This window comes from Mauremys mutica, chromosome 9 (genome assembly GCF_020497125.1).
Source record: "Mauremys mutica isolate MM-2020 ecotype Southern chromosome 9, ASM2049712v1, whole genome shotgun sequence".
NCBI classification, from domain to species: Eukaryota; Metazoa; Chordata; order Testudines; family Geoemydidae; genus Mauremys; species Mauremys mutica.
Genome location: NC_059080.1, coordinates 11,515,812 through 11,531,072, shown reverse-complemented (window position 1 = coordinate 11,531,072; position 15,261 = coordinate 11,515,812). Strand labels below are relative to the sequence as shown.

The following is a 15,261-nucleotide window of genomic DNA, read 5'->3' as shown; positions in this document are numbered from 1 at the left end:
GAACATCTGGAGGTTAGAAGTAGAATATGTTTATCTACTTAGGCAGGGTTTTGGTTGGTTGGTTTTGAGTGGAGTTTTTTGAAAAGAGGTGGTCATTTGGTATATGCTCGAGCTGTGTTTTTTTTTTTTTTTTGGTTTGCTGCCAATTTAAAAGAAATATTTTAAATATTGCTTTGGGTTAAACCAACAATTGTTTCAATTTTTCAGCAAATCGAAAAGTTGGAAAAAACATAACATTTTTGTTGTGACAAAATCAAAATGTGTCATTTCAATTTTGACCTTTTTTTAACATAAAAATAAAAATTAATTGTTTTTTAAAATAAAATCAAAGGAAATTTGGAAAAGTACGGTAATTTCAAACTGAAAAATTGAAATGTTTCACTTTCTCCAAATTTTTGACTGAAACAATTCCATGAAATTGACATGAATTTACAAAACATTTTGATGTCACCAATCTGTATTTTCCACTGACAAAAAACGTTCATGTGAAAAATGTCACTCAGTTCCAACAGATGCATTATTTTCAAAGGGCTCTTCACCTGGCCTCTAAAATTGCAGTCACGGCTGTGTATGCTCATCGTTTTCTGAGTAGTTTTCTTCATGACTGGTTTTTTGCATTGTGTGTGCCCAAATGGGTGAGATACCTATTTCCTGCTTTCTGCATACAAGTATAGCATGCATACACAAGTTTTGTGCCCAGAAATACTTGGCTGTGAAAAAACTGCACAAAACTGAGGCCACGCAATAGTCTGAAAATCTGAACTGAGTAGAAACATGACGCACAAAGAAACCGCACACCAACTTCCAACCTGCCTTAATAATGGTTAAGAAGGTTTCAGTAAAGTTTTCCCCTTTGTTAAATCAATAGTAAAGCAGGGAGCATGCCCATGTGCAATTTCTTCCATAAGGTTCCTTTCCATGCTAGTATCACAAATGACCCTACTTTGCAGCAGGCAGACACTGACAGCACTAGTTGCAATGAAAATCTTTGACAAATTTATTCATGTCAACAAGTGCTCCTGCTCGTGGGATCTGGAATGGGTATTTTATAGAAAGCCCATCTAGGTTCAGATTCGAAAGCAAACACCCCACACCAGATTTGGGGGATTGTGTGTGTCTCAGGCTCAGTGTTTTCATTCAGGCCCATTTGTATTTGGAGTGAAAGTCCAAAGACCAATTAGAAAGGTAATAGTTTTATTAAGAGAGATGAATTCACACCCAGGATTAAGCTGGAACCTCCTCTAAGCTTCACAGAGAAATCATCCTCCAACAAGATACTTGATCCCAACCAGTGAAAACCCCAACCAGGAGCACTGAATCATCATAACAAACAGGGACTGGATGATCAAAGATCCCGAGGGCAAGACAATGTAACCTAGCAATCCCTGAGAGCTGATTAGCCTTTTCTTGGGCGTCAGGCTGCACCACTGGGTGATGAAAAAGGCTGCGTATTTGTCCCTGCGCCAACTCTGACATATAAAGAATGCAATCTTGCTCCAGTGAACTCAATGGGATTTTTGCCTTTGAAACCCACAGTAGCTGACTGGGGCCCCAGAAAGCATTCCAGTCACAATGCAGGCAAATCTTGTTACATTTCCACATACGAGAGAGATTTAACGCACACCCCTTCCAGTGCTCTGTACGTCCATCCATACCTCTTTGCCCTGTCCTTCTCATCTTCATCCATCAGCTCGTTTACACAACACAGGGTTCTGGAAGGAAAAAGCAGGGTTTACCTCCTTTAACACCCGGGAAACACTGTCCAATTACACTGATGTTGACAAGTCAGAATCCTTGACTCCAATGCCCAAAACAATTAAAATCCAGGATATTCATTTAGTTTCTCTCTTCCCTTTCCCCACCCTCCCATACTTTATGGTGCTTTTCTTTTTACACTGTATATTCAGCATTTAGAAGTGGTGTTTGGATATCAACTCAAAATATACAGTAATACTTTTGTGCAATGGAAAAATGATAAAACACGCTATAGGGCAAATTCTGCCCAGCGACTTGCATGTTCATCTGAGTGCAAGGCGCCTGGGGGCAAATCAATAAACTTATATTTTGCAAACTTAAAAAATGAGAGCCAGTTTCAGTGTAGGGTCTGTGCCAGTCCGTGCTAGCACAAGTTCCTGTTGCTGGTAAATCCACCAGGATGGAACTGCAGTGGTGGAAACCTCCCTTGCAGCGGAAGGATGGGAGAGGGGAATATGGAGCCAGTGTTGTCCATGAAGGGAGCAGCATTAGGCAACAATAGGACATGATGAAGCCTGCCAAAGGATTCAAAGGCCATTGAGTAAATGCAAACACTTGCACTGATTTCAGTGCACCTCAGCAGCCTCCTGGGGTGCAGGGAAGTGAAACTAGTACCTCTCTGCACCAGCTGAGGTGAATCTGGGCTGCAGTCTTTATTTTATTCAAAGTTCTTTCCCTGCACAAGTAAGGGCAACAGTGAATGACAACTCCCCTCAAGAGCACTCTGCTCTTGATTCCAATGAAGTGATGGAAAATTGAACACAACAAGGGTAACTTCTTAACTGGCAATTTGCTTTCTGTGACTCAGATTGGCCAATCCAGATCCAGTCATGTTCCAGATCTGTCAAACGGGCAGGGGCAGACAACCCAGCCACAATCATTCCACACCCTTAATCTCCCAGAGCCAGCCTTGCCAGGTCACAGCCCGCCAAAGAGAGCTCCAAAACCAGTCCCCAAATTGACTGGAATCTATGCCTGTCATTAACTTTAGCAGCCAATCAGAGTCCACGGTGCTAACGAGCACTTTCACTGGCAAGCCCCTGGCAACACACCCAGTGCCCCAGGAACATTCTTGATTGTACAGATCCAAATATTTTCCCCTGCTGCTGCATGCCAGCTCCAACCCCAAATGACTTAATAGCTGTAAAAGTTGCATGAAATAGAGCTGTCCACAGCTGACAGGAAAAGCGCTTGGCTGGGTTTTCAAAAGATGATGCCTAAATTAAAGGCAAACCGGAGGTTTTCCAACTCTGCTGAGCCTCCTCTCTCCTGACCAGGAATACCCCTCACCGCAAGGGGCGAACCGGGCACAGGAAATGAACTGAAGGATTCACGTCTTCCCAAAAGGTGAGGGCGCATCAAAGGAAGGGCGGGGTTCCAGATCTGAGCGCATAATAACCTGCTCTATTCCTCAGATTCGTCAGTGCAGACTGACGGGGGAAGGTAAGCACTTCTTATCACTGTGTAAATAGAGACGGGCAAAATTAATCCTTACAGGGAGAACAATTTTTAATTAACCCACAACTGTACTAAGACTAGCAAGCAACAGCTACTAAAAGCTGAAAAAACTCTATTACACTTACTGAAGAATATGCTCTCTGTTAAGCTGTCAAAGCTCAGCAAAGCCTCAAGGAACTAAAGATTTTGGGCCATGTTCTGGGCTGATTTACACCACATGCAACTCCACTAAGCCCTCTTACCCTGAGTGGAAGGCAGTGCAGAACTTGGCCTGTTTGTTCCATACAACCTCATGGGCCACTTGGGCTCATGAAACACTCACGTTGGGCTATTTAGAGTCATTCCGTGGGCGCCAAAGGGCTTTGGATCAGGCTTGAAGGGAAGTGAAACACTGCAGAGTTTAGCACCATGTTAGATTACAATATACTTTTATCTGTACATCCAGCTACATCTCCTCTGGCAATAGCATTTCTTGGATTTGGACACCACTGATCTTCCCTTTGCCCACTATTCTTAATGGAATTACACTTGCATTAGCGTGCGCATGCACACACACATGCACACACACATGCACACACACATGCACACACACATGCACACACACACACACTCCAAGTTTTTAATTTGTGCATTTTCTCTGTGTTTCCTGACTGTGTAATAGTATTACTATGCCATTTTCTTTCAACCATTAACTTATATGCAATTGTAACCCACACACCTCCTGGGTGTGGTGCTCTGTCCCATGTAGCGGCACCGAGACCACTTAGAGAGAGATTAATGAGTCTGTTCTGCAGCCTTAGCTAACAGTCAGTTGGCTTTAGCTCATGCAGACGAGGCTCATGCACTAAGCTTCGGAGGCAGGGCCGGCTCCAGACCCCAGCGCGCAAAGCAGGCGCGTGGGGCGGCATTGTCCTGGCAGGGCGGCATTTGGCTCTGGCGGACCTTCCGCAGTCATGCCTGCAGGAGGTCCACCAGAGCCCCGGGATGAGCGGACCTGCCGCAGGCATGACTGCGGCGGGTGCGCTGGAGCCGCGGCTCGGACTGAGCTCCCGCAGGCATGACTGCAGCGGGTGCGCTGGTCCCGCAGCTCGGACTGAGCTCCCGCAGGCATGACTGCGGCGGGTGCGCTGGTCCCGCGGCTCGGACTGAGCTCCCGCAGGCATGCCTGCGGATGCTCCACCGGAGCCCCGGGATGAGCGGACCTGCCGCAGGCATGACTGCGGCGGGTGCGCTGGTCCCGCGGCTCGGACTGAGCTCCCGCAGGCATGACTGCGGCGGGTGCGCTGGTCCCGCGGCTCGGACTGAGCTCCCGCAGGCATGCCTGCGGATGCTCCACCGGAGCCCCGGGATGAGCGGACCTGCCGCAGGCATGACTGCAGCGGGTGCGCTGGTCCCGCAGCTCGGACTGAGCTCCCGCAGGCATGCCTGCGGATGCTCCACCGGAGCCGCGGGACCACGGGACGGTCCGCAGGCACTTCTGCCCCGGCCGCGGGACCGGGGAAGGGCGGCGCGAGCAGCGCAGCACGCCGCCCTGCTTGGGGTGGTGGAATTTCTAGAGGCACCCCTGTTCGGAGGTCCCAAGCTCAATCCCACCTGTTGACGACTGGGGTCTGGTGGTGTTACAAATGCCCACTTGTAACACCGACAGACTCTGGTTGTCGGCAGGGAGGCTTGCACCCGGGACCTTGGTGCATGAGCCTCGACTGCACGCTAAAAGCCATTTGGCTGTTAGCAAAGGCTGTAGACCAGACTCATTAATCTCTCTCTCTAAATGGTCTTGTTGCGACAGAACACCACACCAAGGAGTTGTGTGGGTTACACAATGAATCCTTTCATGTAAACCAATCAATATTTGGCCTCATTAATCTTTTTCTTTTCTTTCTATGTTTCAATAGATTTTTTTATGGAAGTCAGTGCTTCAGATGAATCTCTCTTTTCTACCGAGGCAACATGACTACAGCTCAGGTAAATTATTGCAAAGGTGAGTTGGAATCAGCACAGGAGCTCTTGGTCCTTCTCTGGCTCCCATGTGGGTTCCAGGAGAGTTTGGACGTGTAAAAAGGGGACAGTTGCTTCCTAGCTGTTGACCAGTAAAACAGCATAAACACAGACCCTGAAAAAGGATTTCTCCTTCTCTTACTGGCCAGAGACACATCAGTATTTGTAACTGTATAAGAGGATGTGGGAGGCAGGAAGGAGAGGGGACTCCAATTGCTTTTGCGATAAATGCTAATGAGCTCTTTGAGCTCCCTTTTAAGTCAAAGATTTTAATTACTTTAATTCTCCAAGTCCCTTTTCTTTTCTCCACATCATCTCATTGTCCATCTGCAAGGCACATCATTTCCCAATTACCCAATTTTGTCATATTCTCTCTTCTTTCTGCGAGTGCACTGATCGCCCCCACAACAAGAGCACTAATATCTCTGGAGTACTAGGAGCTGAGACTTTTCTTGTTTCCAAAGGACACATGTTCTCATGAAAAAAAACCCCACCCATGAGTACAGCTGAACTCTCGATAATTTCAGGGTCATCATCAACAACAATGATCATTTGCTGGTTTACCAAATGTAAAGAATATTGAATCCAGCCATGTTGTTCAAATTGACAGCTCTGTGCAATAGCCTCATGGTTGTTTCTTTTTTCTTATTATCACTGAGCCAGGAGAATTGATTTGAGACGCAGTAACAAGCTCCTGACATTATCAATTCAGTATAAATTGGCAAAAAAGGAAGGTGAATGAATGACGATGTCTATATGTTGGGTATGTGAAAAAACAAACAGTTTGTTCATGGTTCGTATTAATTAAAAGCATTTTGACGAGAAAGAGACACAACTAGGAGGCTGGTCCGAGCGCTGATATGGCTGCTGCTCTAGGCGGGTGTAAAGCAAGTACCTTGAGAAAAGCAGACGAGAAAGATTTGGGGATTGAAAATATGGGGCCGCTGCTGAATACCATGAGTGACACAGGCAGAAAGCCAATGATATTAAGATATTGTGGGCATGCATTGAATGGGGGGGGGTGTCTATGAGTAAATTGAGGCAATAGGCCAAGTTGAAGTTCATTAGTGCCAAATTCACTTATGTCACTAGGTTTGCACTGAGAATTTAGCTCAGTGAACTTGCAATATTGTGGATACATCTCAAGAGGACTCAAAGACCTCCTGAAGAACAGGAAATCACGAGAAAACCATTCAAGGCTTATGTGGTGTTCTTTCAGTATGAAGTGCTTTAATAATTTTATGAAGGCTAGTTTCATTCCTATTTCCAGTTGGGAACACGTACTTCCAGATTCACACAGACAAAACTTTATGCATCTCATATGTTTATGATGAAACAACAGTGAAACTGCAGCTGAAAGCACCACCTACATAACACGCATCAGTACTATGGGTCTGACACTCCTTATCTTCGCTTACATCATCTTTACACCAATGTAACTGCTTTTACTTCAATGGAATGATTCCTGATTTATCCTGGCATGAGAGGAGAATGAGGCCACGATGTAGTTACGTTCTCCCGCTGATCTATAAATAGTACTGTACTTCTACTCTTAGCTGAAATTGCTTATATCTGCATTCATTTTATTTTTGCAAACTGGCTTAGAGCCTAGTCCTCCGGAAATCTGAGCCACCCAGATATTCTCAAGTTCAAGCATTTTGGAGCTATACGTGAATATTATTTTTAATAGCGAGAAAAGTTTTTATTCCCTTTGAATAACTTTGAGGGACAAAAAACGGGGGTCGGAATAGGGCGGTGGTGGATTTTACTCAAAATTTCCAAAAAATGTAACTTTGGGCTGAGACCACAAATAGAAAAATTCAGCCAAAATGGAGAATTTTCCCAAGTCAAGAATCAAACCAAAGGATTATAAGGACGTCTGACCATAACTTTTAACTATAGTGTTGATAAGCAAGTGAATGCCATTCTCTGCAATGTCAGTTATCTCTGTGGAGATGTTTTCATCAGCCTTTACAGGTGGCCATCTTCCTCATCAGCCTTAACAGCTGAGTAAAGAGAATCTTCTTAATCAGCAACAATACCTAGCTCCTACATAGCACTTTTCATCAGTAGATCTCAATGCACTTTAAAAAGGAGATGAGTATCATTATCCCCATGTTACAGATGGGGAAACTGAGGCACAGGGTGAGAGATTATTTGCCCACGGTCATCCAGCAGGCCAGTGGCAGAGAATAGACCCCACTTCTCCTGAGTCATAAGAACATAAGAATCGCTGTACCAGATCGGACCAAAAGGTCCATCTAGCCCAGTATCCTGCCTTCTGACAGTGGCCAATGCCAGGTGCCCCAGAGGGAATGAACAGAACAGGGAAACATCAAGTGATCCATCCCCTGTCACCCATTCCCAGCATTCCCGGTCCAAGTGCAGTGCTCTACCCACAGATACTTTATGTAACTGTCTGTTAACACCTATCAAACCTGAATTAGGAATCATGCACTCCGATCTATACCACTCCAAAGTGGAGGTGACAAATCTATCAAGTTAGTTTTGTATATCACCTTGCACACGCATAAATGACTATACAAGTGCCAAGGGTCTGCAGAATTAGGCCCCATGTGCCTATCCTTATGGGATACAGTCAACGATGGTGAGAGATCGTTTGAATCAACAAGAGACTTGGACAGCAAATGGCGAAAGAAAATAAGAGTCTAAAAATCAATACAAATGTCTTAACAGTAAAGGCTATGAAAGAATGAATGTTAACCGACACACACAAAAGCTTTTTGCATGATGCAGCAGAATGGTGAGCTGTAAAAAGACCTACCATAAAGGGTACACTTAAAGACAAAATATTCTTAACTGGATTAAGCACTTCAGAGCTACATTTAGTCCTAAGTGCTCTTTGTCTTGTTGTAAGATGGAGCTAAATATAGTACTCAGAATACTTAAGAATAGTGTCATAGGGGTTGTGCACACTCTTAATGGCGGAAGACTAGCAGCAGTAGGTTTGCATATAAGCGTGTTTTAAATAGTTACAGATAGAACAACAAACCAGACAGTCTCTACGCAAAAGAATAAATGGACACAAATCTGACATCAGGAATCATAACATTCAAAAACCAGTCGGAGAGCACTTCAATCTCTCTGGTCACTCAATTACAGACCTAAAAATGGCAATTCTTCAACAAAAAAACTTCAAAAACAGACTCCAACGTGAAACTGCAGAACTGGAATTAATTTGCAAACTGGACACCATCAGATTAGGCCTGAATAAAGACTGGGAGTGGTTGGGTCATTACAAAACCTAAACCTATTTTCCCCAATACTAATTTCCCTCTACTGTTACTCACACCTTCTTGTCAACTGTCTGAAATGGGCCACTCTCATTACCACTTCAAAAGTTACCTTTCCTCCCTTGGTATCCTGCTGTTAAGTGAATTGTCTCGTTAGACTGACCTCCCACTTGGTAAGGCAACTCTCATCCTTTCATGTATTTATACCTGCTCCTGTATTTTCCACTTCATGCATCAGATGAAGTGGGTTCTAGCCCATGAAAGCTTATGCCCAAATAAATGTGTTAGTCTCTAAGGTGTCACAAGGACTCCTCATTGGTTTTGCTGCTACAGACTAACACTCTGAAATCTTTTACTTTAACTGTATTAATAGTCAGAGGAATCAAGATTTGTTGATGGTCAAACTGAATAGCCTCTCCTGAAACACTCCGAAAGGTTCTAGAGCCATATTCTGCCTGATTGCAAGAATGCAGCAAAGAGATGGAACAGCTTGTCATCAGTCCCAACTATTTGTTATTTTTCCCAATCCAAGGTATGTGCTGGTAAGCTACCCAGCAGAGAAATGTGGATTTGATCAGTCTTGCAGTCCTCAGAGGGGAAGAAGGTCACCCTGCCCGAGTCGGCTCTCCTCAATATCAGCAGGAGAGTTTAAAAAACAGACATAGCATTTTTAAGGGTAAATTGCATTTCAGATCCATCAGTCTTCAGAGTGTTTAAAGTAATGTCAAGGGTTACAAAAAGGGATATGGGATATGACAGTCTTAATAGGATAAAGGGACTCAGTAACTCAATGAATAGTTGAAATGCTGTTTCATGCTACTGGCAATATTCTGGCAAAATCCTCCCCACCCTGCCCAAAAAATGAAGAACATCTCTTTGCTTCACAGCAGTAAAAAACCATCTCTGCATGTCTGAATTCAGGAGACATCTGGATCTGTGGGCCTTTGACTGCAGAACTGTATATTTACTTGTCTACTGCAAATCAGCAATTAATATAACCCACAAGGGCAAAGTATAACATCAACTTGAAAATTACTGTTTCCTGTTAATGGAACACTAGGTCAAACAAGGATGTCCCTACAAACATCTTCTGCTTGGGATTTTACGCCCTGAGCCTCCAAATGCTTATGCATGTGCTTAATTTTAAGCACCTGATTAGTTCTATTCTTCTTCAACGCTTAGCTGAACGGTCGGCCGTAGCAGTCATTGGCCATTTGGTCTGTTCCTGTGCGCTGCAAGGGCTTGACGGCCCCAGAGTCCAACATCGGAACAGACTTGAGTTAGTTTCACTGACCTCATGATAAAGTCTACCTTAGGGCCCAATCCTGCAAAAATTAACCATCTGCATTGTGAGTAGTTCCTTGACTTCAATGGCACTAGTCACAGTGTGTAAGACTAAGCTCCTATGTAAGCCTTTGCAGGATCAGGGCCTTAGGTAGTATTTGGGAGGTTAGAGAAGCATTAGCATTCTCAAATACACACTGGAGGAAGAGATTTCATTTAGTACAATGTGCCCATGTGAATAATAGAACGACAAGGTGGGCAAGGTAATATCTGGTATTGGACAAATTCTGTTGGTGAAAGAGACAAGCTTTTGAGCTTACTCAGAGCAGTTCTTCAGGTCCTCACCCACCTCGTCTCTCTAGTATCCTGGGACCAACCCAGCTACAACACAGCAAACATGTAAATAATGTATTTTGTGAGCTTGCCCTCAAATTCCGGGTGCAGAGCTTCCTAGCACAGTGCGGTGCTACAATAAATAAGAGAGTTGGTGGCATTCTCCAGCAATAGGTTTTATATGTTTCATTCTTCTTGAGGCAACAGGAGGGAATGACTGTGGTTGACAGCTAAACAACTGATTTAATTTTTAAAAGGCTGAATTTAACTTTTTCAGTAAAATGTTACAGATTCAATTATGCCGTGTGAATGTCAACGACATTTAAAAAACAAACAGTGCTTCATCATCTCTATGGTTGTTTAGCACAAAAAGTAGTCATCACTACGGAGTTGACGTGTCGGAGCTTTAAAATCGGCTGCCTGCCATTTGCAGATCCTTGCAGCTGTAACCGGCCTCTTGCCAATCACAGAAGACTTCTAGGGCTGGCCAAAGTGGAGATCTCCCTACATCGGGCAGCAGCAGGGACAGGACTCTCTCTCTCTCTCTCTCTTTTTTCACTATGAGGCCTGGCATTCTGAAAGACATTCACCCATCACTGAGACACACAATTCCAAAAAGCACATGGCCCACTAACCTAGCACCATAACCAACAGCAAGCAGCAATTTGACACAAGTCTCCTCAGAAACATTACCCCAGTGCCTCTCCTTTTGGCCCCAACAGAACTGTGGGATGCTTTCCAGAGAGATACATTGAAATGCCAGGCAAAAAAAATGTAGGATTAAAATGAACGCCACTAATCCAAATGAAATGGAGCACAGAGGCACCAACTTTCTTTTTTAATCATTATTTCATTCTCTCCTTCAGCTTCCCTGTATCTTTCCTTTCATTTCCATCTATTGTTTTCTCCACTATTCCTGTCCTCCGTGTCTCTTTTTTCCTCTCATTGACATTTTGTAAAACCATTTTTATTAGCAAATTCCACAGTACTGCCCCTTCCTATGGTGTTCTCTCCCTGTTCCCATTAGCTCTTGTCTCACACCTGCCCTCCTCCCTCCAGTGGTCTCTCCCACTTTCTTCTTGGTTCACTCTCTTTCTCCGTGTTCTCCTCTCCTCCTTTTCCTGGGTATCTGCCTTCTTCATCTAGCTCCATTCCAGGATGACTGAGACAGATACCCCACTAAAAAAGCAGCTGATGTCCTGCTCACTCTATTCTGTGGGGTCTAACATCAATCTAACCTGTGGCGTCGGTATTCAGTTGTATGTCATCGATGGAGCTATTTCAATCAGAAATAGTATGAGTAGGACTGTATGGGGCAGGGGAACGAATACCTATGCAAAATTCACGTTGCAAGAAAAACAAATAAGAAGAGTTCTGATTCTGTACTGTCGTCGGTTTCTCGTAACTGGGGTAATTGGAACTGTTGCTCCTCTTCCCTGGTTGATCAGGATTTAAATTTAACTTGTTACCTGTGACAGCTTTCTGGCTACATTCATTATGACGATAACACTCTGAAGTGGCTTCTAAGAGGTGACCAAAGAAAATGGATCAGACAAAACAATCAAAGGTTGTTTTGGAACACAGTGTTTCAAAACAGAATTGAAATGAAAGATACGGAGACATACAACTGTGATTTTTTTCCCCCAGTATATGCTGTTGTCTGACAATAAAAAGAAAAAAGAGACTAGAAATACTAATAGACACACTTGAAAAGAAAAGATTAGATGAGCATTGAGTTCTGGGGGACTTTAGATCCTGGGGAAAACAACTGGACAACCTTGTTTTGCTACACTCATTTACTAAGCCTTGGTAGAGCTCCAATAGTGGAGCAATCATTTCAAGTATTTCCAGGGTTTCTGGTATTTATTTTTCAGTTCTATCAATTTGTCTAATACCTTCCTAAAATTCTGAAAATGTGTCAGGGGGAAAAACTGCTGATTCAAACTCCTAGAGTAGCACAAAACCATACTGTAATTCTACTGGCGTATACTGTCACAGGATGGAAACGTGTGCAAACTGTACTGCCACCCCCACCTCTTAGATGAGCTCCTCAGTTCACTGGAGGCCACTCTGACCGACAGTGAGATGATATATCTGTGTTGCACTATCAGATGATAATGGCACTGGCACCACTAACAAACAGCCACTTCTCCAAAGGCAGCACTTCAACAGGAAATTGAGTCTCCACATCTTGATTCTTGGACGGGTAATGACAGCCAAGTTCCAGATCCCTAACCAAAGCCTGAGCTTGGATGGGGAAAAATAACAAAGAGTTGGGACTGATGACAAGCTGTTCCATCTCTTTGCTGCATTCTTGCAATCAGGCAGGATGCTGAATGGTTCTAGAGACTTTCAGAGTGTTTCCGTGTCTCCTCAGGGATATGGGGGGAAACTGGGGCACTGAGAGGGGAAGTGACTTGCCCAAGGTTACCCGACAATCCAGTGGCAGAGATGGGAATGGCGTCCAGGTCTTCTGAGTGCCAGTTCAGTGTTCTATCCACTAGGCAATGCTGCCTCTGCAACCTACCTTTGCTCTCATGCTTTCGCCAAACATGACCACTGTGGTGCCTGCTGGCTGAGTGCATTCCACAGAGTTCTACTAATTATACTTATCTTGACTCGCATGATACACAGACCAAATTCCCTGCTGCTATAATTCTCTCAGCAGAGAACCTGGCCCATCCTCTCCGGCAGGAAGAGGCAACCCTGGCCTCAAGGTAACACTAGTAGAGCCGAACCATTTTATTAATCTCTTCCCAAGATTAATAACACAAACCTTCCCCACTCCCGAGCCCTCAGTCGGGAACACGTAAGAAATAAATCTGCTTATATCTTTTCAGAGGACGTTCTGTATGAAACAAAATCTTGGTTGCCTCAGAGTTCACCTACTCCTGAGGCCCATTTCCCAACAGATATTATAATAGTGACACAATTACTTCCTCCGTAGCATACCATGATATCAGTAATGGAGCATTACAAAGCCAGGCTGAAAACTAGCATCAAGAGTAAATAAATTATCATGCAATAAAGAAGTTGGACCTGATTCTCTTCTAATTTACACTTGTGTAAACCAGACGTAATTCCATTAAAGTGAAAGCAGAAACAGGTGGCTGTCATACAAATGTCCTCAGAAAATAAGCAGTATACAAACAGCTTTCTTCCTTACATGGAATGGTTCACAGAATTTTCTCTGAGGTATAGGAAATTCTTTATATCCTTTAGAGAGAACTGGGGCATGTGGGTTTTCATACAAATGTTTCCAACGGTATATTAAAAAAAAAGAGAAAAACAACACAGAAAATGTAATGAGGAGAATTCTTCTTAAATAGGATGTTCTACAAAATGTCCCACAAAATATCTACTGTTTGTAACAATTTGGATTTGTTTAAACAGTGACCCCATTGTGCAAAACTAGATTTTTTTTAATGCAGGGCAATTTGGAAAGAGAAATATTCAGCACAATTTCTACCAGCCGCAGTGCTGGTGACGTTCACGGAGGACTCCTACACGGCTGACCTATTGACCGCACAAATCCAATAACCATTCCTACTACGTGAATATGATAAAAATGTGGCTTTCTGTTGTGCGCTGGAGCACTCCGCTGTCACATTAGCTGAGCTGGCAAAACACAAAACTAACAGCGGCAAAGGGTTAACACAGCAAATAATTAGCAGTGAAAAGTGGCTCAACTAAACTGAATAAAGACAAAGATATTGATGCACTAGGCCAAATTATGCTTATAATTATCTTGATGAAATTTCAGGATATATTTCCACTGATTCCAACCCTCGGTTTTTCATATTTATTGGGGTCCAAGAATGTAACATGTATATCTATATTTTTAAAGTCTCTCTCTCCCAGTTTGCTAGCTCAGACTACTCTTAACATGCTAGAATAACAAAGCAGCTGGGAGCTGTGTTCATTTCTAAAGGAAACCAACTTTCACAACTAAGTCAGTAGTGTTATCTCCTCCTACGTCAGGCTTGCAGCACTGTCAGATACTCCTCTCTGCCCTCTGACACAATGTGCTCTCTTTTTAGTGATCACTGGTTGTAACCTCTTAAAGGTGCTGGAGGCAGCTGGAAAACTCATTTATGAAACAGACTGTGCAGATACTGCATATTATTCCCATTAAAACGAGATAGGTGCCTTGTCTTCTATAAATCTTTTTTTTTGTGCCGGTCTCTTGGGTTGGGTTGTTTTTTAAGCCTCCTCTATACTTTTGTCTACACGGCAAGGTTCCCCTTCTGACGTGCTGTCCTGATGTGCTGAACGACATTTCTTGTAACTCGCCCTTACCTGATTGACTACAGGTGGAATTCACCCTTGTGCAGAGACCCAGCACAATATCTATGCACCACTCAAGTCCCACGCAGACCCTATTTTTAGATCTTGTGCTGTTCCTCACCATTCAACAATAAAGCGCAATTAGGTATGTAATCATACCAGATGCCCACATACCCATTGTGTAAGGCTAAAGGCCAGAGAACAAGTCATCAGCAACACGAGTTGCACCCAATCTACAACCGAAGAGACACTTCTAAACAAATCAGATATAAATACATAAAATCCTCAAAGCCTCTTTATTTCCTGTATAATCAGATTTTTGTTACATTCGGGGAATTGTTATTTAATGGATCCTATAGTCTAACAGATTCCTGATCAGCTATGTAGTTTCCTTCTCGTAACACACAGGACACAGACAGACCTATTTATCTATGCTAAATATAGGGGCAGTTTTTCAAAGGCATAAGGTGCATGACATGAGATGGTAAATATATTTTGCATATATTTTTATTTCATGTTTTAATTACTCCATCAATCTAAAAGTGCAACACTGGCATTAATGTCCTTGGCAGGCCCTCTTTCTTTATATGCTATGCCTATTAAAAAGTATGTTTTATTTGTACAATTTCTTTCTTTTTTTTCTTGACTGTGGGCATAAAATATATTTCAGACGTTGGAGGATGACGTTGCTGATGATATGAGCAAACATGCTTTGTGTTTACTGCGTTGTGCTTGAGGTTTCCAATAACAGAGCTGGTGTGAACCTATTATTAAAAAAAACCACAATCCATGCCTTGCCCACCAAAACAAGGGGGCTATGAGTGAGCAAAGCATGCAGGACCAAGCCCTGAGAAAATGTAGGCTCCGGTCCTACAAACTGCTCTGCCACCTG

General features: G+C 43.4%; 1 protein-coding gene across 1 annotated transcript in view; it reads right to left on the bottom strand.

The window, feature by feature from the left end:
• The window catches only part of PASD1 (PAS domain containing repressor 1), a 76,001-nt gene that overhangs the window by 44,450 nt on the left and 16,290 nt on the right, over positions 1–15,261 (bottom strand). Inside the window, exon 2 of the mRNA XM_045030721.1 lies at positions 1,656–1,712. Coding sequence (XP_044886656.1) covers positions 1,656–1,712 — 57 coding nt within the window. The remainder of the gene's footprint in view (positions 1–1,655; positions 1,713–15,261) is intronic.